General features: G+C 33.6%; 2 protein-coding genes across 2 annotated transcripts; both read left to right on the top strand.

Annotated features, from left to right (window-relative positions):
- Positions 1 to 9,291: 9,291 nt before the first annotated feature.
- On the top strand, positions 9,292 to 17,513 carry LOC107072638 (mitochondrial amidoxime-reducing component 1). The gene is made up of 5 exons (XM_015332726.2): positions 9,292 to 9,443; positions 12,765 to 13,063; positions 15,706 to 15,987; positions 16,422 to 16,699; positions 16,889 to 17,513. Exons 1-5 carry the CDS (start codon positions 9,434 to 9,436, stop codon positions 17,019 to 17,021), a joined length of 1,002 nt encoding a protein of 333 aa, XP_015188212.2. The 5' UTR covers positions 9,292 to 9,433; the 3' UTR covers positions 17,022 to 17,513.
- On the top strand, positions 13,116 to 15,680 carry LOC149031530 (uncharacterized). Its single transcript, XM_089175724.1, has 2 exons — positions 13,116 to 15,009; positions 15,358 to 15,680. The coding sequence occupies exon 1, from the start codon at positions 14,030 to 14,032 to the stop codon at positions 14,939 to 14,941; it is 912 nt and encodes a 303-aa protein (XP_089031850.1). The 5' UTR covers positions 13,116 to 14,029; the 3' UTR covers positions 14,942 to 15,009; positions 15,358 to 15,680.
- Positions 17,514 to 24,285: the final 6,772 nt, after the last annotated feature.

Genomic DNA, 24,285 nt, shown 5'->3' with positions numbered 1-24,285 from the left:
TTTTTTTTTTTCTTTTTTTTTTAGTCATCAAGTTCCTAAACCCTATCATGAAAACGATAAAAACGGTTAAACGATAAAACGATAAAAAAGTTTTCGAAATTCCAAAAGGATCGTACAGGACCTCAAATTATCGTACGAATGGGATCGCTGCTTCTCTGTAGGAGCAAAATTGGCGGATGAGTCTCTATACAACCTAGAGACCCTATAGGAGGGACGCGCTATGTACATTGCTGGGGGACAGGAACTCGTGTAGTCACGTGATTGCGCACGAATGATTCAAACGATAAGTTATAGGTTAAGTTTGTACATTTATACTTGTAATTATTAAATGAGTAAATTAAACTTACACTTATAGAAAACTACTAAAAAAAAAAAAAAAACAATTAAATATAAATATCGCATTAAAAACTATAAGTATTACAAACTTAAACTAACCACAGCCGTTAATACATACTAAAGATAAACAAGGCTGCGCGATGCAACGGAAGTTGTCCCCCCACATTTTCAGCCTTGCAATCTACATGGCGCGTCCCTCCTATAGGGTCTCTACAACATTGTAGCGGTACGACCGATGGTCGCGCCATCTAAGTTACTAGAAGGCTAGGGAACCACGCTAGCAAGTGTGGTCACCAGACGAGTACAGTCTGTGCGTAGCCGTTGAGAAGTGTACAACAAAGAAAAGCAAATCGCATCCTAACAATAAAGATCATAAAACAAATTCAGTCTAATATTATCTTTACTATAGAGAAACCCTCTACAGTAAATTGGTGCCGAAACCCGGGAACGTCCGCGTAAAAAAATAAAAAAAATAATACAAAAACTAAAATAAAAAAAAATAATAAAAAGAAGAACAATGGCACAATCAACCAGCGAAGCCAACGTGGCCCGTGCCGATACCGACACAAAGGAAGTCAACGCCAGTGAGTTTAGAAATGTAAATCTTCCATCCTTTTGGAAAGAGGAACCAAATTTATGGTTCGTGATGTTGGAAAAGGAATTCGCGGCGTACAACGTTAAATCGGATGCCGTAAAAGTGTCAGCGGTGGTAAGAAGTTTGGATACCACGCTGATAAGAGAGGTATACGACATCCTAGCAGCCCCTCCGAGCAATGTACGTACACACATCTAAAAGAAGCCTTAGTACAGAGACTAACTAAATCCGACGAACAACGGCTAAGGCGATTGTTAATGGGAGTGGAATTAGGAGACAAAAAACCCTCCGAACTTTGGAGAGAAATGAAACGCTTAGCAGGAGATAGTGTTAGCGAGAAAATGCTCCTAACATTATGGATGCAAAGGATGCCAACCAGGGCACAAGAGATCCTGGCCATTGCAGACGAAAATACGTCACCCGCAAGGTTAGCGGAAATGGGTGACAAGATCCTCGAGAGAGAGCGTCTGCCGGAAACGGCCGCCATTACTGAAGCAGCGCCAATAAGAAGTACCGCTCAAACAACAACCAATCGCGAGGTAGCAGAAATCAATCGGAGAATCGATCAACTAACAGAGAAGATGGAAAAATTGATGCGCGGCAGAAGAAGGTACCGAAGTTTCCGCGGAAGATCCCGAAGTAGAAGCCGATCATCAAGCAAACACCGAAACAATGACGGCCTATGTTATTACCACTGGAAATTCGCGGAACAATCGTGGAAGTGCAGACCCCCGTGCAAGTGGACAGGCCCGGATAAAAGAAAGCCTTCGGAAAACTAATGCAAGCGTCTCAAATAGAGGCAGTTGACGACGCGACGAGAAACCTGCGCCTCATGGTAAATGATAGGAAAACAGGAGCATGTTTTCTGATAGACACTGGTGCAGACGTCTCAGTGATTCCACGTACTTCGATAAGTGAAACCAAAGACAATACGTGTAAGTTATACGCGGCAAATGGTGCAGAAATAGACACATTCGGAAAAAAACTTTTAAACTTAAATCTTGGACTTCGTCGAGATTTTTCATGGAGATTCATTATAGCGAATGTTTCTAAAGCAATAATAGGCGCCGATTTCTTGCATTTTTATAATTTATTACCTGATTTAAGAAACAAAAAATTGTTGGACGGCAATACATTGCTTTCTAGGAAAGCAGAATTAGTAAACATTGACGTTCCAACCATTTTGACCATTAATTGCAATAGTCCGTATTTAGAACTTTTTAGGGAGTACGCAGATTTAACGAAACCAACTTCAAGGAAACCCATCAGTCACACGGTGAAACATCATATAATCACAAAAGGCCCTCCAATAGCAGAGAGAGCAAGAAGGCTAAATCCGGAAAAACTGCGAATCGCACAAGCCGAATTTCAGCAACTAGTCAACGAAGGAATCTGTCGCCCGTCCAAGAGTCAATGGGCGAGCCCTCTGCATATGGTACCAAAGAAAAACGGCGAATGGAGGCCATGTGGAGATTATAGGCGACTAAATAGCGTTACGGTACCAGACAGGTACCCCATTCCACATGTACACGACGTCACGCAACAATTTCGTGACTGTAACATATTTTCTACAATAGACTTGTCTAGAGCATATCACCAAATTCCGTTGGCTGAGGAAGATATAGAAAAAACAGCGGTAATCACACCTTTTGGTCTGTACGAATACACAGTGATGCCTTTCGGTTTATGTAACGCGGCGCAAACGTTCCAAAGGTTTATGAACATAGTATTAAGCAAATTAGATTTTTGTGCCTGTTACATAGATGATATAATTGTAGCGTCTAAAAATAAGGAATCCCATGAAAAACATCTGCGTGCAATATTCGATAGACTTAGGCAATATGGACTAACAATAAACATTTCAAAGTGCAATTTTTTTCAAAATAGCGTAAACTACTTAGGTTATAAGATAGATAATAAGGGTATAGCGCCGTTGGATGAGCGAGTCCACGCTATACAAAACTATACAAAACCAAAGACTGTTTCAGATATGCGACGTTTCCTTGGGGTAGTGAATTTTTATAGGAGGTTCTTACCAAAGGCTGCAGAATGGCTTGATCCACTTAACAAATATATGGTAGGTGCCAAGAAGCACGACAAAAGACTGGTAGAATGGAATCAAGCAGCGGAAGAAGCTTTCAAAAAAGCTAAAGAAGCAATTGCCACAGCAACGTTATTGGCATACCCAAAAGAAAAAGCGATATTAAAATTGAAGACTGATGCTTCCGATAGCGCAATTGGAGCAGTGTTAGAACAATTCTGTGATAACAAATGGGAACCACTAGGATATTTCTCAAGGAAACTAGAAAAAGCGCAAATTAGATATAGTGTGTATGATAGGGAATTGTTAGCTATTTATAAAAGTTTAAAGTTTTTTAGGTATTTTGTCGAAGGAAGAGAATTAATAATAGAGACTGACCATAAACCACTGTCATACGCTTTTAAGCAAAATACTGACAAAGCAAGCCCAAGACAAGCCAGACAGTTGGATTACGTAGGACAGTTTACTTCCAAAATTGTTTACGTTGCTGGAAAGGACAATGTGGCAGCTGACGCTATGTCAAGACTGGAAACCATAGACATGCCAGTCCTAGTATCAACAGAAGAGCTAATGGCAAAGCAACAAGAGGATGACGAATTAAAGAATATTTTAGCAGAAGAAAAATGGAACCTGCAAAAGATTTTCCTCGATAGCTCTGATAAATACATATATGGCGACATAGTAGGAAAAAGCATAAGACCATACGTTCCGGTCTCTTTACGGAGGCAGATTTTTAAGAACGTACACAATTTGTCACATCCCAGCGGCAGAGTAACAAAACACCTTATAGGAAAAAGCTTCATGTGGCCAAAGATGAACAAAGATATTGCAGAATGGTCAAGTACATGTTTAGCATGCCAAAAGTGCAAAATAAGCCGTCATAACAAACAGGTACCTTCGAAAATAGAAGTACCACAAGGACGTTTCGAACATGTGCACATAGACATAATAGGTCCACTACCAACGATTAAAAATATGAGATACTGCCTAACTATGATCGATAGGTTTACTCGATGGCCAGAAGCAATTCCAATGCCAGATACCTCAGCAGATACAGTGGCAACAACATTCTATTCGCAGTGGATTTCGAGATTTGGTTCTCCTATTACAATTACAACTGATCAAGGAACACAATTTGAAAGTCAACTATTTGAAGCATTAACCAAATTAGTCGGAGCGAAAAGAATTAGAACAACAGCATATCACCCTGCATCAAATGGAATGATAGAAAGATGGCATAGATCACTTAAAGCAGCAATAATGTGCCACGAAGAAAAAGACTGGGTAGGAATATTACCAACAGTGCTCCTTGGTCTACGCACAAGTCTAAAAGAAGATATAAAAGCTTCAGCTGCGGAATTGGTATATGGTGAAAACATCAGACTACCAGGAGAATTTTTCCTCAGCGAAGAGCTATTACAAGATCCACACATATTCCTAGAAAAATTAAGACAACATATAAGGCAAATCAGACCGATACCCACAGCACACCATACCAAAAAGAAACATTTTATTCAGGATAGGTTATATACATGTACGCACATATTTTTAAGGGTCGACGCTGTAAAAAAACCATTAGAAGCGCCTTACGAAGGTCCATACGAAATTATACAAAGACTTACAGATAATATTTTCAAAATTAACTATAAAGGAAAACATATAAATGTATCTATAGAAAGACTAAAACCAGCGTTCGTCGAAAAAGATTGCAATACCGATTCGTATGTACCAATTAAAACTTATTAGGTTAGGATAGAGATAATGCAATATTTTTATATATCTTTATATATTTTTATATTTTTATATACTTGTAAACATCTATAATTTTAAGTTTCGCATTTTATGTAATAAGAAAAATGCTCCGAAGGGAGTAATGTAGCGGTACGACCGATGGTCGCGCCATCTAAGTTACTAGAAGGCTAGGGAACCACGCTAGCAAGTGTGGTCACCAGACGAGTACAGTCTGTGCGTAGCCGTTGAGAAGTGTACAACAAAGAAAAGCAAATCGCATCCTAACAATAAAGATCATAAAACAAATTCAGTCTAATATTATCTTTACTATAGAGAAACCCTCTACAACATCAGCAAACATAACGAAACCTAGCGGCGTATTTCCGAAAATAATCTTTCCTTTTCTTTCCATTCGTATTTGCTAGTAATTTTCCTATGTCGATCGCCCTCCTGGTATCTATGCTCTGTGGTTAATACGTTAAGCGCCACGCCGGTCCCTAGGGACCAGCCCTGGATTTTCGTTCTGTATCCCAGAGCGTGTGTCGGTCCCAGTGCTGTCAGATCGTGGGTAAATCTTACCCTCTCCCTGTGCCACTGGGATTGCACACAATGAAAGTTTTCCATGTCCGTGTGTTTGGGATTTCGAGGAAAGCCGAGTGTAACCGAAGTTGGCGGTTGGCCACGAAGTGGCACATTATGAAAGCGACTCGTGTCGTCCGAACACATGGACACGAGTCGCTTTCATAATGTGCCACTCCGGCGTGCCCGCCAACTTCGGTTACACTCGACTTCTTTCGACATCCCGAACACACGGACATGGATAACTTTCATTGTGTGCAATCCCAGTGGCACAGGGAGAGGGTACGATCTACCCACGATCTGACAGCACTGGTCGGTCCTTGCGTACTTGTGAGACTGAACATTTAAATTATACGATATCGGTCTTTTTTGGTCAATGCTTCAAGGAAAAGAATATAATACCTAAATACATTAACGTAATTTATTAAAACAAAATAAGCAAAGGTGAGGTTTCTGTGTACATTGGTTACATAAGGTTGTTACTTTTTGTGTTACATTTTTAGCTGTCTTTGGTCTTAATATTCGTACATACTGATTCTAGCATTCGGTGCAATATCTTCTAATTTGTGAGCTCTGCCTTTCTTTTTTTTTTTTTGAAGTGAAAACTTCTTTAGAATGGGAGTTATCTGAAAAGAAAAGAAACGCAGCTATGTGTAACGAAGCTATGAAACGGCTGCTATACTAAATAACAAGAGAAAGAGAGACAAACATATAGGATTGAGCCTGCGAGAGAGAGACGGAATATGGCTATCTAGTTTTTTCTATTCTCGGTCTCATCTTTATGCTATGCTTCGTAGTTATCGCTCCTGGTTGTATATGTGTGTGTTTGTATGCGACTGCATACTACAAAGCGTGGACACGTATTCTTTCGATACTCGAAATGTTTGTAGGTAGGAGCGATAGAAGGGTAGAAGGAATAAGCAGAGATAAGCGTTTAGGTATGCGACAAAAGTATAAGGTCCAAACGAACCGACGGTCGAAATAAAGAAAGAACGTGCATGGTCTGTTTTTATTTTACCAAACGTGTTATGTCTTTTCTATTTAAAAATGTTTCTATTTTATTGAAAAATTATTATTAAATTATTATTTATTTCACAAATATTATAATTAACAATTATGAAATATATAGAATATAATATTTGTATTGTCTGCAATACTTTACAAAAAAATTAAATGATTGTCAGATATATCAGAGAAAAAAAATTAAACAACATTTTAGAATATTTTTCTTATAAATATCCAAAGACATGTTTTTTAATTATAATGTTTGCTTATTTAGGAAATTTATACTAATTTTTCAATAAAATAGAAAAGTTTTTAAATAGAAGAAACTAGACACGTTACAAAAACAAATAAACCTTAATTACTTTATATTTCCAATAAGAATATAATAATATAACTTATTTTACAAATATGGAAAAAAAATACAAAAAATAAATTTAAAAAAAAATGTTTAATATTTTGAAATAAAACAACGAAAATAGAAATAGATTTTAAAATCGTTGTAATTCAAAACCCGATGAAACAAAAAAAATATGACAACAATTGTTCCCTTTTTTAACTGCATCTACAGTTATTAGTTGCAACACAAAAAGAAATACTTGTGTATGCTAACCCATGATAAAGATATCTCACATTCACAGAAAGTGTGAAAAGTGTAAGAGAAAAGAAATTCATCTACCTGAGTCTCAAATAAAAAAAATATTATATTTACTTGGATTAGAGGACGACGTATCTTTCTGTCGACAAATATTCTACAATTTTCGTCTCTATCTATGGCAATCGCATTCAGCATTCCATCTTGATGGATAGAATTTTGAAAATATTAGTTTTTGTCAGCTTCCTACACCCCAAGGTCGGTTCCTTATCATGAGAAAAGAATTATAAAAAACAGGGAAGGTCTGTTGAAATTCGATCTACATTTATTATCTTTATTATCGATGCGATAATATTCATGCCTATAGTTTTTTTTTACAACTTGTCATACCTTTTTTATTTAAAAATGTTTCTATTTTATTAAAAAATTAGTATTAAACTCTTTATTTCGCAAATATTATAATAAATGATTATGAAGTATATAGAATATATAATAATTGTATTGTCTGAAATATTTAAAAAAAAAAAAGGATTACCAGATACATCAGAGAAAAAGAATTAGAGAATACTGTGGAATAAATGAGGAGCACATGACAAACTCCATTCAAAAGCAAGTAAATTACTGTTATATTTTTATTTTGCTTCTTTATAAAATATATTTGATGCATAAAGACAAAATATGTCTGTTCAATTTGATTTTTATATGTTTTTATGAAAAATATCCAAAGAGATGTACTGACCCATGCATATATGAAAATTATATTACAATTTGCGTATTTAAGAAACTTATACTAATTTTTCAATAAAATAAAAACATTTTTAAGATGTTGAACGCCCAGCGTGAATCAAAGAATCTTACCACGGAGCTGAAATTTGAGACTCGTAGTGTACACAATTCGATAAGCTGAGAGAGCAATACGATTTAATGCATTTTTTATATTTTTCGTTGTTCAGTTCTTTATTTAGACGAGAGTATTTAGAAAGATAAGTTTGTGGTCCAAAGGATAAGGACGAGATATGTTATAAATAATAAGGGTCTCGAAGTGTGGTCGGGGTCAAAAGTGACCGATTTAACGTGGTATGCCCCATATATATATATATATATCATCAAACTTTCATGTGTACTGATTTTTGTCTCTGAATATCTTTTGAACGCTTAATTAATTCGCCAAAACATAAGACACCATTTTTATAGAGCAGTTAATTTCCTACAAAAATTTTTATTGAGCATCTTATAATAGTCATTTATTGTCGAGTTATAAAATTCATAAACAAAAATGAAATTTGTCTAAAAATCATCAAATTTAAATCTTCAATATCATGCAAATGGTGAGGTTTACGGATAAAATATATAATAATTTTTTTTGTAGAGCATTAAATTTCCTACAAAATTCCTCTAGAACATTTTTCTGTACAATCAATTAATGATGAGGTATGAATTTTATTCTATTGGACTGAGAAAAAAATAAAAAACTGCGATGAGGAGGATCTTCCTATTAAAATGAAGAGCTCATATTTAATGAGAATTCTTTTAAGGTGTCTAGCAACCCATTTTTCCGTGGCACTTGTAAAAAAAAAAAATAATTGATTTTTTTGACCCACCTTAATGTACATACTCTGCATGGCAATTTGCTGGCGTACACAAGCGTACACATTGTACATCACTTAGTAGCCAAGAGTGGGGAGTCTACGAGGCATTGCATAGTCAGTATGCCGATATAATAAGAAACAAACGTAAACTATCTTCTGTCTCATTCTCTCGCATGAAAAATCCTATAGATGTTTTATGTTTGTTTTTTTTTCCAGACGTTTCGTTTTCCATTGTAAAACGTATTTTCGTTTCACGATTTCTAAATCATCTCGATTCTAAAGAAGTTTTCACATTAAAAATAAACAATCGGTAGAAAGTATTTTTACAATTAGAGAAATGAAACAGGGTATGGCGGGATGAAGCATAAAACTTTGCAAAACAACGTGATATAAGTGCAAACTCATTGTTTTTCTCTCTCTCTTTGATCGTTGATTGATACACATTTGATAAGATTCTTCTCAACAGATTTTATTTTTTAATGATTTTTATATAAGATGCCTTCTTACTATATAGGAAATTACTTATGTTTTTTTTTATCTAGATCGAAGTAGGAATCTACATTTTTTTTTAATCTTTTAAGAAGAAATAAAATAAACAAAATATAGAAAAGAGGGGAGTGTTGATAATGAGAGAAATTCATGTTTGTATATACTTATATTTATGAAAGCGGTCTAAAGTCAAAATTTAGAAAAAAATGTCTTTATCAGTTATTTCAAACCACATTATTATAAAATTATTTATTGTAACGAAAAAAAGAGAAAAAAGAAGATAAGATAAGATAAGAGTAAAAGAGAGATGGATGATCACATGGATGTCGAGAGAGACTCTCGTCGAGAACGACCTTCAGTTCAGCGCCAGACGTTTCAAGTACAAGTGATATTATTAAATTGATCTAACCGTATTATGACATAACCTTAAATTTCTCAATATTATTTCATCCTATATTTTCAACGTTTCTTCAATTATGATAACAAGTATGTGTGCATTATTTATTATTTATTTAATTATAATTTTTTATTTTAAATTATTTCTATGACAATTTTTTATCGTAGTTATAGTAAGTGAGATTCATTGAGCTTTTATATTAAAGACCGGAGAGATATATAGAATGGAATTATACGATAAGTTTATTAGTAACATTTGGAATTTTTATATGATATCGTTTTATTTTCTCGTTACGATACGATCATGTTTATTGGATTTTTAGTTGATTTCTTTAAAATTGGTTTTTTATAAAATTATTATTAGCATAGTGTAGCTAAATCTCAAAAACGTGGCTAAAAGTAGAAGATGGAATTTTATTTTATTAAAAATTAGTATTTGTGGGCTTTAGAGGTCGTTGATTACGAATCTGATATTATTTTGTTAAAAAACAAAATAGCGGACTAAAAATGGCGGACATTTTCATTAAAAAGTAATTGAATTGTAATTATATTTATTTATAGTTTCATATAGTAGCGAATAAAGTTTAAGGTCTTTATAAATACGGTGGTGCATTACTGTACAAAGTCGTACATATGAATTAACACTTTAAGGACTGAAGAGAAATTTGTCAGACTTATGCTTGGGACCGTACGTTTTTGGGCAAACTTGGACGTTCTGAAATTAACATACCTTTGTTATTTATAAAGCAATTTTTATGATACTTTCAAAAATTTTATAATAGGATTCATTTGAGGTATTATTGAAAAAGAATTTGTTTTTCAAAAATTTTATTTAAAAATAAATTTCATCATAGTTTCTAGTAGATTTTTAAAGTATAATATTTTGTGAAACATTTTTCTCTATGAAAACATAGTTTTTTATTCGGTAAATATCGACAAAAAGAAAAATAATATGAATTAAAAAAATATCATGTGTGCAAATCATACGTGTTAGAAGTGAAATCTTCAAAAAATTAAGTTTCGAGAGAATGAGACGAATGCAAAGTGTCAACAGTAAGATATTTTGTAGGATTTATTTATTATAATATTGTAAGCATATATATCAAAAAGCATCGGTATGATCTTGGGATGAGGCTAACTAACAAAAACTATCACTTTCCAAATTATATCAATTAAGATATAGTAGAATGCCGAATGCGACAGCCATAGATAGAAACAATATATATATATATATATATATATATTTGTTTCTATATATTTAGGATTCTATATATACTTAGGATTGGGTTTAGTGTAGAGGTGCGAAGTTAAGTTACACTTAGTTTAATTCTACTGATAAAATATATTTAAAATATATTTTAATACCCGCTCCTTTATTTCCATATATTCCATCATATATATTCTGCGGTTCTCGAATTTTGCAAAACGTCCAGTCTGATGCAATAAACAAAGCATCGGTATCGTTCGAGAACCTTCCAGATTCACACAGATTTACACACTTATACAACTTACAGAGCATGCTATACATATTCTTTCTTTATTTCGACCGTCGGTTCGTTTGTGCCTTATTTTTTTGTCGCCTACCTACGTGCTTATCTCGGTTTATTTTTCTACCCTTTTATCGCTCCTACCTACAAACAGATTTAGTATCGAAATAATTTGTGTCTACGCTTCGTAGTATGCAGTCGCATACAAACACACACATATACAACCAGGAGCGATAACTACGAAGCATAGCATAAAGAGGAGACCGAGAATAGGAAAAACTGTATAGCTATATTTTGTATCATTCTCTCGTAGGCTCAATTATATATGTTTGTCTCTTTTCCTTTTCTTATTTAGTATCGTGTCTGTTACATCGCAGTATAGAATTGCCGCGATTCATTTTTTCAAATGACCACTATTCTAAAGAAATTTTTACTTTCAAAATAATTTAATTGTACTTACAGTCAAAAGTAGATTTCACATTTATATGTGTTAAATTTGTCGACTGTTTATTCCGACATCTTTATTTCAACTCTTCATTCCAAAATATTTATTTCTACTAACTAATATTAACGTTTTGAAATCACGTATATCCTAATGCACACACGCACACAAAACTCATATACTCTTTTATTTCTTCAGATACATACTTCTATATTCTTCATAGCAACAGAGACTAACATTTCCTATACTTTAACCTAACAAAAAACATTTCGCTTACTCTAGAATACCTATTTATACTTATAAGAAGATCGGTTTTACCTTTTCTAAAACCATCTATTTTCTTTTGTCTATGTGAGAAAGGTATTTATCCTATTCTAAAGATAGAAACTTAAAAACTAACTACAAGGAGAACCATTTGCGTACATATCTAACGTACGCATAACGTAATAAATCTACTTAATATTTTAACAATATTCTTAACAATATTCAAAAATTCTTATTTATCTTTATAGATAACAAATTTGAAAATGTTTACAAAATGAGCCATAATTAGCTGTCATGTTCGTGACGTGTACATCAGATGAATATTTCAAAACGCTGTCATATAAGGAGTATAAATGACAATATCTTACGTTAAGCTTGACAATATATAAATATAATTAACGTTAAAAATAATAAATACGACTTCTATTTTATTTCTTGTTATTATTTATGAACAAGATTTGATTAAAACAAAATATATTTTAGGTAATATTTCATTTTTTATCATTAAAATTAAATGATTTTTATATAAATGATTAATTATGAAAATAATGTCTACTTAAAGTCTACTTAAAACCCGTAAGAATATATTATTTTAGTTAAAAGAAGCTTAAAAGAAATGTATATAAGCAAATTATATAGTGATAAATTAGTGAAAACATTACCAAAATTGACATAAGTAACTTATATTTTTTAATTAATTAATATGCTAATTTGAAATTTACCTGAAACAACAAAAAATGAACTTGCACCATTTTTAAAATAAACGGTTAAAATATATCTTGCAGTTAAAAGAAATGAAAAGTAGTATGAAGATTGCTTGATGTGTTTTCTGAGTACATTAATAATACAGAATAAAAAGAAACTTATATAAAATATCTATTGTTTAATCATCGTTTTCAATATCGTAATCACAATAGTTACAATGTTCCTAGAAGGATATAACTAACTTTAACCATTGCGTTAAAAAAAATATAATTTTAAAACAAAAAATGTTTATGATCTTTCGACTAGTGTAAACAAAATTTGTCATTCAAAAGCATCTTCTATAGATAGTTGTATACTATTTGTTAGATGCATTTTTAAAAACAGTTAACAAGAGTTCGACTTCTTTTTCTTATATTTTTTTTTTTAATCAATTAGACTCGATCAGTCAAATTATTAATTAGAATCAAGTGCATATGTCTTTTTACTAGTTTTTGCTTATACACTTGTTAACAGATAGAACAAGACTCGCTTGCGTTACGGTAACAACTGTCGGTGTCGGTACAGTAGTTTTCTTCCTTTGGTGGTGGTGGAACCGTAAACAGAAGTATCAACTACCATCGAAATGGAGAAAAGTCGGTGAACTTAGTGATCTCGTAACATATCCGGTAAAATCATTGGGTCCAATTAGATACACAACGATGGAGTGTACTGTATTGGGTCTTAAAGATGGGTGGTTACGTGATCGAACATTATTGGTTATTGATATTAACGAACACTTTGTCACTGCTAGACAATTTCCAAAAATGATACAGGTAAGAAAATTTGTAAATAATTCTTTTTAATAATCTTTAAGTACCATCATTATAATCTTAAGTAATATTTTATAAATAAATATTTACATAATTTAATTATAAATTATTATAAAAAAAAACACATAAAAAATTTTTATTTGTATATATAAAATACATGTTGTGTATATTGTAGAAATATTAGAATAAATATCTTGAATACAGATATCAGTCCACATAAAACTTAAGGGTTCATTCTGGTTTATAATTTTGAAAAAATTAATTTTTTTTTTTTTGCATTTTTCGAAAGTAGACATATGTAGAATTATCATACAAAAATTTTAGAACGATCCGAACAGTCTAAGTATATTATTTTGCGACCCAAACACAGAGATATTACAGAGAGAGGAGACAAACCATAAACGGTTGTTTAAGTGGAAATGTCTCTGCATATTATTCAGAATGGTGTAGGAAAACAAAACTAGTATTCAGTTTTTTTCGCTATATTCTTTTTTTGAAAAGGAAAACTCTATGCAGAGACTAAAAGGAAAGTTTAGGAGGGCTACTTGGTATTGGTGTGCATGGTATAAATATGTTTTGCAATCTTATGGACCTCGGAAAAGGTTTAAGTATCTCTGCATATTATGGAATCGTTGACTCTATACTAATCGCGGTCAATGCTGTTTTTAATGTAGTGTCGCATAAAGCCGTCACCGAAGAGCAACTCGAAAACAAGAAACGAGGAGAACCAGAGGATATTCTGTCTGTTTCTGGCGACGGCTCTTGGGCCAAAAGAGGATTCTCTTCGTTGATTGGAATAGTTTCTCTAATTTTAAAATATAGTGGAAAAATTGTCGACGTTTCTATAAGGTCAACTTACTGTAAGGGATGTGAGATGTGGAAAAAAAAGTGAAGGAAATAAACTATCTTGCCTGGTACGAACAGCATAAAACGCATTGTACGATAAACCATGAAGGTAGTGCCGGGAAGATGGAGGTTGATGGTATCGTGGAGATGTTTCTTCGATCACTCAAGAAGTTCTCTGTAAAATATGGTTTTTATATCGGCGATGGCGACACGAAAACTTTTCAAATGTTGCTAAATGTTTTTCCCTACGGCGAAGATTTTGTTATCAAAAAATTAGAGTGTGTTTTACATGTTGCCAAACGAGTTTTCAACCGTGCTAATGAAGCACGAAAAGCACTGATTCAAAAGAAAAAAGCTTTGAAACAAGCGGAAGCCAAGAAACCTGCTGCAAAAAAAGGACCGAAGAAAGTTGTAAAAAAGAAAAAAGTTATTAAAAAAAGTGTTCCAGTGATTGAAACTCAACGATTGACTATAAAGTTGATGAAGGAATTGTCAACTAACTATGGGTTAGCTGTTCAAAGAAATAAAAATTCAATTGAGAACATGAGAAAGGAAATTTGGGCGGGGTACTATCACAAAATTTCTACTGATGATGACCCGCAACATACATACTGTTCTAGCAACTGGTGTAAGTATCGTAAAGTTGAGGCAGCTAAAACCCTTGATACTTATAAACATCCTCCTCCTCTCGCTAAAGATGTCCAAGAAGTATTAAAGCCAGTGTACGAAGACCTGACAAAACCAGAATTGCTTGAAAGATGTTTAGGTGGCAACACTCAAAATAATAATGAGTGCTTCAACAAATGCGTTTGGGCTATGGTGCCTAAACATCTATTTAATGGTAAAAAAATTGTGGAAATAGCTTGTCAATTGGCAGCTTGTATATTTAACGAAGGTTTTGATCCAATACTAAAAATAATGCACGTTTTGGAGATAAAACTTGGCCCTATCGCAGTCAATTACGCTAGTCACCGCGACAACACGCGTGTGCGGAGAATTTTTAAAAGAGGCCAGGATACAACGAAAAAAGGTTAGAGTTGAAGAAAATGAGTATTTTGAAGAAGCAGAAGGCATACTGTATGGTGCAGGCATCGCAGAATAAGGTAGAGTCAGACTTTTTAAAAATTTGTTAAAAGAAACTTTAAACGCGTTTTTCTCGAAACAACGTTTTTTCGGTTGGCGGGCATGATATCTCCGAAACTACTCAACCGATCCTTCTGAAATTTTAACCACATACTCTACACATGAATGGCTATCTCGCATGCTACAACCAAGTCAAAATATTAATTTTTACTATTTTTTTTTTACAAAAAACTGCGAAAAAAATCAACGATTTTTTTTTTCGAAAAATGGCTGTCATTTTGTTTTGCTTTCATAAAAATTGATAGTTTTAGCATACCCGATAGCCATTGTCATACTAAATTTAAAACCGTTTAATTTTTTTGTTTTAGACCACCCGTTCTCAAATTTCGATGCCCGCCAACAGCATACCTTTTTTTGACGGGTTCACGTTTGTCAGCCATTTTTGATGTCAAAAAACGTTAAAAACAATAAAAAAAATTTTTTTCTTGTACTTCTAGAGTGTATTTATCATACCCAACAACTTTCATATGTATATGTATTCTACAAAGCCTAAAAAAAAATCGTGAAAATAGCCTTTTTTTTCGGCATAGAAACCAGAATGAACCCTTAAGGGTTTATTAATCAACTTCATGCTGTTAATTTCATGTCACTGCGCGCATGCATCATAAGTATGGAAATATTAAAATTAAAAAAAAATTAATGAAAATTATTAACAGATATTACCAAGCATTTCGGGTTCAGTTTTAACCCTAAATGCTCCAGGTATGACGTCGGTGTCAGTAGATCTTGCACGTATTCCTGGAAAAAGTTTTCAAACAGCAGTATGGGGTTTAACAGTACCTGCTTGCGATTGTGGAGAAGAAGCAGCCAAATGGTTGTCACGTTTTCTTCTTCAAGAAGACGTCGGTTTTCGTTTGGTCTATTATCCGTTAGATCGACCAGTGAGAGAAATACAAGATAAGAACAAGATTTTCCCCTTGCTTGAGAAAGCTGATAGCGTGAGTATATTTACAAAAGTTCTTCTTCTTTTATTTTTGTTTACTTTCCTAGAATCAGAAAATATTTAATCGAAATGTGGAAATTTACATACTTTTTCCATCAATTGTACTTTGTCATCTTGAGCAACTTTATTAAAAAAAAAAGAGCACATATCGATTAATACAATTTTTCTTATACGAACATGGTGTCGCATATTTGTTACAAATGTAATCAAACTTATGTTAATTTCTCTGCTTACGAAGAATATACGTGAAGCCATATACGAATAATTATTATTATTTTTAATTTTAGTACTATTATTATTACACTCTATTACCGTACTCATCTAGTACATTAATAATCGCGTTATCTAAATCCTGATTATTTTTTTAATCGAATGTAGAAATAATTTTCTTCAGATTTATTTATAATTTATCGAACGTTTTTTTAACAGGGTGCTTATCCTGATGAAACCAGCTATCATCTTATAAATTACTCATCAATAATGGATTTAAATTCTCGATTGGAAGAATCGATAACTTCGTCGTATTTTCGACCGAATTTTGTTGTGACAGGTGCGAACGTTTACGAAGAAGATAGTTGGGATTGGGTTAAGATCGGAGACGTTGTTTTCAGAAATGTTAGACCTTGTACTAGATGTACTTTAACTACGATTAATCCTGAAACCGGCACTAAAAGTCCTAAGGTTGAACCTTTAAAGACTTTGAAAAGGTATACTAATTATTTTCTTTACATAATTTTAATTTTTGTAATTAATTGCAAATCTCATTGCTAGATAATGTTTAATTTATTTTAGTCATGTTCCTTTGAGAACATTTTAATATAATTCTCATAAATAATATAGGATCTATTGATAATTTAAGAGTAAATATTCTAATTGTGATTATCTTTTTTTTATAGCTATAGGCAAATTGTGGATCCAATAATTCGTCCCTATATAGGTGAGGCTCCGGTTATGGGAATTCATCTTGCTTTGAGAGGACCAAGTGGTATCATACGTTTAGGTGATCCAGTTTACGTAGATATTCCGTAGGAAGAGAAAGCACCTGTAATATCACTACCATCATAGGATGAAAATATCTTTAACGAAGAAAACTTTCTAGTAGGAAATCATAACTAATGACGTGATCAAATGAAAAGAAATCGATAAAAATAATTTTCCCTGCTTTTTTTCCTTATTTATATTTTATTTAGGAAGAAAAAGAAAAAAAGAAGGTTTATTAAGAATTTTATTCGAAATAATATTTTGATTTAATAATTGTTTTTAAGAATTAGCTATAATCAGATTATACGTAATAACATATGTAGGTGAAAGAATTGTCTGGTAATTAGAATATAACTCAATTTGTTGTAATCTATTTGATTAGATACATAGTGACAAAATCAGAACTTTCATCGTTACGAGTATAATCTTACGATTAGTGAGGTATATTTTTAAAAAAATTGTAATATAATAATATACCTTAACTTTGGGTATGTACAAAGCTTAATTACAATTTTTAATACACATTCGTAAAATACAGTTTTTTTAACGTTCTAATTTTTAATCTACTTTCTATCACAAGTTGACTTTATAATCCAATAATCTACTAAATAATTTTCAAAGAAAAAAACTTATCTAAAAACAGGGAATATTTAAATCGTCCTTACATGCACACTTTTATTTACAGTTTGAGAAAAAATAACATTACACTAAAAATAATATAATATAATATAATATAATATAATATAATATAATATAATATAATATAATATAATATAATATAATATAATATAATATAATATAATATAATATAATATAATATAATATAATATAATATAATATAATATAATATAATATAATATAATATAATATAATATAATATAATATAATATAATATAATATAATATAATATAATATAATATAATATAATATAATATAATATAATATAATATAATATAATATAATATAATATAATATAATATAATATAATATAATATAATATAATATAATATAATATAATATAATATAATATAATATAATATAATATAATATAATATAATATAATATAATATAATATAATATAATATAATATAATATAATATAATATAATATAATATAATATAATATAATATAATATAATATAATATAATATAATATAATATAATATAATATAATATAATATAATATAATATAATATAATATAATATAATATAATATAATATAATATAATATAATATAATATAATATAATATAATATAATATAATATAATATAATATAATATAATATAATATAATATAATATAATATAATATAATATAATATAATATAATATAATATAATATAATATAATATAATATAATATAATATAATATAATATAATATAATATAATATAATATAATATAATATAATATAATATAATATAATATAATATAATATAATATAATATAATATAATATAATATAATATAATATAATATAATATAATATAATATAATATAATATAATATAATATAATATAATATAATATAATATAATATAATATAATATAATATAATATAATATAATATAATATAATATAATATAATATAATATAATATAATATAATATAATATAATATAATATAATATAATATAATATAATATAATATAATATAATATAATATAATATAATATAATATAATATAATATAATATAATATAATATAATATAATATAATATAATATAATATAATATAATATAATATAATATAATATAATATAATATAATATAATATAATATAATATAATATAATATAATATAATATAATATAATATAATATAATATAATATAATATAATATAATATAATATAATATAATATAATATAATATAATATAATATAATATAATATAATATAATATAATATAATATAATATAATATAATATAATGTACGATCCGAAAAGGATCGTACGGTGATTAGCGGTATTCGAAATTCGCGCGCATCCACTTCCATCGATTGGGATTCTAGATCGATACTCATTGCGAGCATCGATCAACTGTTAGTAACTATCGAAGCGTTGCTCTAGCAACCCCCACCTCTCGCATCCCCACTTCTCATCGCCCTAGTACGTACGTCCTGCTGTGACCGTACAAAAGGGGCATTCTTTCTATTCCTTCACCGGACGCCTACGACTACACATCTTGAGGGATTATAGAGGCTTTAAGAATTCACAAAGGACAACGAAGAGAATATTCCTAATCTTCAAGACTCGTGAAAGTGAGCCCATTCCACATCACAACCCTTAAGGTTGTGATCGCTATATTTGCGGAGTGCGAGAGGTGAGATCTTTCCAATATATATCTATTTCACATCGACGGTATTCTCCCTCGTGGTACGCCACGTGGTGCATTCTTATTGTATAATCAAGTACCATCCAGGGTTTTTATGCCGCAAGGCTTTTCCCTGACGAGCCAATAAAAAAGGCATTGTTTCTTTGGTTGGCTCAACCACGTGTTTTATTTTACACCTTAACCTAACCCTTTATTCTCCACTTCATAGCATAAATAAATTGCCAGAGGACTCTTAATTGAGGAATTTCGGCCATAACATTTTGGTGCCTCCTGTGAGGTGCGAATTCCCGACTTCTGATTTACGAAGCAGCGAGTAGACTATCACCACACCGAGCAAACCGATTAGAGAACAACGAAGTCGAGGGAGTCCGCCATCTTGTGAACATCTACACCGTTCAGCGGAGGCAGCATCACGAAAAATCTAGAAGCGAGATAAGTAGTTTTAATTACCCGTGCATACGCCTATGCGTACACACCCTCATTTACTAATATATATCTCAAGGGAAATTGCGTCTTCGAACCCCGTAGAAGTTCGCAATTTCTTATATATCTATGCATTACGCTCATTTCTCTGTAAAATTCACATCTTAACATCGAAAAGACTTATAGAACTTAATTTCTAAATTTGAACGGATACATTATATATAATCGAAGGTTATTCTCCATCTCGGAAAACGCTTTATTCTCGTACAAAGAACGATAAGATTTTCGGCGGCTTCACCGCCACGCCACCTTCCTTTGTTTGAACGGTCGACTAGAACGAAGACGCCGTGACGTCATCGCCGGACATCCCATCTATCGGCATACAGCTAGCGACGATCGCATACCCCCTCCATCGGGCTACCACTGACAATAAACGGACACCCCCTCCAACGATTTACGGCAGCAGGACCGTACTCGCGTGATCAAGAACCCAACGCGCGGTCATATACTCGTGCAAAGGAAATTTTTATAATATCACAAATTCATTTGAGTAGATTTCGAAGAGTAGAATAGTTAATAACGGTTCATAATGGCATCGCAAAAACAGCTCGAACAGCTCGAACAAAAACGGCTAGTTTTAGAATCAGGTTTAACACACGTCGAAAATCTAATTCAAGAAGGGAATTTAAGTAAACAGGAAATAAGAAAGCGTTACGAACGACTTACTCAGCTAGTAGAGAAATACGAAACATTGTATGAAAAGTGCGCTACTGCCATCCGCGAAGTAGGAGGAGTCGATAGTTTGAATCCCATCATAGAGAGATATTTCGCGATCGGAGACAAAATTGACTCGGGCGATACGGCCGCGGTTAGTAACGCGAACGGCTCGCATGGAGACGACGGTGCTACAAATACCCGCGATCAGCAAATACGATTACGCCGAATCGAGATCCCGAAATTCGACGGAGACATCGGAAAGTGGATTCAATTCAAGGGGGAGTTTCATGACACTGGTGGACGCGCGTACCGACATGTCGAATTTAGAAAAACATATATACCTCCGCGAGTCTCTTACCGGTAGAGCGCTTCAGACGATCGCGACATATTCATCGACCGGGCAGAATTATAAGAATGCGTGGGAAATGTTGTTGAAAACTTTCGACCGGCAACGCATACTCCTAGCACGGGCCATTGACGCTTTCATAGACACTCCACGGCCGAAAAGCATGTCAATAGAAGAGATGACACGGCTTGCTGGTGACTTGCGGGCCCATTCGGATACTATTACTTCTTTCAATGTACCACACGCACTGATGGTACGCCTTGGCGAACGCATTCTACCCCGCGACCTTAGACAAGAATGGGACAAACAGTTAGATGCGGATAATTATCCGACCATGAATCAGCTTTGCGACTTTGTGAACGAGTACACACTCCGTAGCGTCGCGTCGTCGAATATTCCATCGACATCGGGAAACGAGCCTCACTCAAAACGTAGACATACTGATACGATGACTTTACGGCCACTAAAGCGACAGGAGACACATATAACGCGTACATTTCTTACTCGGACCTCAATTAATTGCATTCTTTGCAAACGAGATAAACATTTTTTATACCAATGCCCCCGGTACCATGACCTGACGAAACGAGACAGACTGGCGATGGTCGAACGTTATGGACTATGTAAAAATTGCTTACGGAAGCATCGAGACCCATGTAAGAGTTCACATTGTCAAATCTGCAGCCGATCCCATCATACGTCGATACATATAGACAATGACGAGCATGAGGTCACGAAACAGGAGAGCCACACCCCCGCGAAAACGGAGACCGCGTCGACATCTCAAACGAACCCATCACTACGCGACTAACACCGATCCTTCATTTCAATTCGCACGGTGTACCGAATTAATTCCTTATGAGCGCCAAGTACCGTGTTAGAAAAAACGAAACGGGACCTTTAAACAATTTCGGGTATTCTTAGATACATGCGTCGCCGCACACTTCATTGCCGAAAATGTCACGAGAGAGTTACGCTAACAGATTATACCATATTAGGTTTCCACTCACGCTAGATCAGAACTTGATCGATGATCGTCATCGAGGTAATCATTTAATCGCTAAACCATAAATATAAGCAGAACTTTTCGCTACTCATCGTCTCTAATATAGCGCGATCGAATTCAGTAAACAAATTAGAAGGCGAAATTCATTACGTCTAAAAGGCGAGACGATACGAATCGGGAAAATATATGGTGCGTATATCCTCGCGAGGAAAGACATGATCACAGTCACCTACGTAGTATAGCCTCACGCCGATTCCACAATCTCTCGAAGAAGTTACACGCGAATACCGAACTCAGGAAGGAATATGAACGGATTATACGGGAATATATCGATTTAAGACATATGTCGAATGTTAAAGACGAACTTACGGGAGGCTGTTATCTTCCCCATCACGCGGTCATTAAATCAGTCAGCATGACAACTAAGGTATGGGTCGTATTCGACACTTCCGCGAAAAAATGATCAGAGGTATTTCTCAACAACACTTTGTTAGTAGAACCTACAAGTCGAGATACTGTAGTAAAACTCTTGTTACGATTCCGAACGTATCAGTACGTATGGAACGCGGACATCGAGAAATGTATCGACATACATGAGTTCATCCAGACGATCGCCAATATCAACAGATATTTTAGTGACATAACGAACGGATTCGCGAGTTCGAACTTAACACGGTGACACTCGAAATAACCTTAACACCTTTTCTTGCTATACGAACCATAAAAAACTCGCGAAAGATGAAAGCGCGAATTATCCACTCGGAGCCGACATACTAGACCGTGATCTATACGTTGATGACCCGATCGACGGCCAATTACACGGTTTCTGCGACGCGAGTCAATCTGGTTACGGAGGCTGCTTATATGTAAGATCGCGACATAAATTCGGTAACACACGCGTACGTCTACTTTGCGCTAAAAGTCGCGTGGCTCCTCTTAAGGACACCACTGTACCACGTTTAGAATTATGCAGAGCATTGATACTCACGCGATGATTAAAAATTGTAACTCGATGCTGACGATGGCTTAAAACTAACTCATATAAGGGAGAATTGTCTACCGCAGAAATAACAGAAACGGAACGACGCGTTTTTAAAATCGTGCAAGACTTACAATGTCACGCCGAAAGAGAAAGGTTGAAAACAGCGGGGGGAGTCAAGAGCGCAAGGCTCGCCGCGTTAATTCCGATTCGTGACGAAAAGGGTTTAATTCGAGTGGGGGGTCGACTTCGGAACGCAAATTTAAGTTTCCACGAGAAATGTCCGATATTATTGCCCTCACATCACGTCACCGATCTCATCCGAAAGCTCCATGAACAAAACTTTCACGCCGGTATACAGACTACCCTCTATGCCCTTCAACAACGTTTTTGACTCCTCGACGGTAAGGAGGTCTGGGGGAAATTGCAGTCAAATCTTTCAAACATCATTTTAGACGAAACGTGAGCGAACTGCGTTTCGCATACGAAGAAGTAGACCACATTTGTTATCGAAATCGAAGCTATTTTAAGTTTACGCCCGTTAAGGGTAACGTAATCGTCAGATTTAAATGATGCAACCATACTAACGCCTGCACATTTCTTTTAGATTAAAGGAACGTTTACGACATTGTGGAAGGAAAATTATATTAAGACACCAGCTAATCGATTGTCTTCATGGAAACACATTCCAAAAAAAAAAAAAAAAAAAAAACGCTAGAAATGGACCCAATCCCAGCATAAAATCAAAGGAACACCACCGTCATTCTCATCGACAAATCAACTATACGTGAGATAGCCGTGAAAACTATTCACGGAGTCGTCAAGAAAAGTGTGACAACTATTTGTCCACTATCAATGCGAGTATTCACCGTGAAGACGGTTCACGGTGTTGTCAAGCGAAACGCAACGACTATTTGTCCATTGTTAAACCATCATTAATTTTTGCGTTGTATCCTTTATAATTAACGCTCGTGCGTTGAATCTCTTATGAATAATTTTCTCGTACGTACAAAACAGATAAATCGACTGGCCAGCGATTCACGGAAGACGGTAAGCAGCTCGTGCTGCAAGCGATATATAATACAGCGATTCACGGAAGACGGTAAGCAGCTCGTGCTGCAAGCGATATATAATACAGCGATTCACGGAAGACGGCAGGCAGCTCGTGCTGCAAGCGATATATGCTATAGCAATACATAAATTGTGACTCGTTTCACAAATATCGTAAAATCGATTGTAATAAGCGCACAACACAAACCATGTATTACGAATGTTATTGATCGTTACACGCTCAACGGGGGGAGTATGTACGATCCGAAAAGGATCGTACGGTGATTAGCGGTATTCGAAATTCGCGCGCATCCACTTCCATCGATTGGGATTCTAGATCGATACTCATTGCGAGCATCGATCAACTGTTAGTAACTATCGAAGCGTTGCTCTAGCAACCCCCACCTCTCGCATCCCCACTTCTCATCGCCCTAGTACGTACGTCCTGCTGTGACCGTACAAAAG

The sequence above is a fragment of the Polistes dominula genome, unplaced genomic scaffold, assembly GCF_049000335.1.
Source record: "Polistes dominula isolate Pdom_NZ unplaced genomic scaffold, Pdom_raw_medaka contig_436, whole genome shotgun sequence".
NCBI classification, from domain to species: Eukaryota; Metazoa; Arthropoda; class Insecta; order Hymenoptera; family Vespidae; genus Polistes; species Polistes dominula.
Note: the sequence above shows the minus strand (reverse complement) of the source record. Positions and strands in the feature narration are given on the sequence as shown.

Coding starts and splice junctions, on each gene's coding strand:
- LOC107072638 (XM_015332726.2), top strand. Junction 13,064..15,705: donor AATTTCCAAAAATGATACAG/GTAAGAAAATTT, acceptor AATTATTAACAG/ATATTACCAAGCATTTCGGG. Junction 15,988..16,421: donor TGCTTGAGAAAGCTGATAGC/GTGAGTATATTT, acceptor TTTTTTTAACAG/GGTGCTTATCCTGATGAAAC.
- LOC149031530 (XM_089175724.1), top strand. CDS start 14,030: ATGGAGGTTGATGGTATCGTGGAGATGTTTCTTCGATCACTCAAGAAG.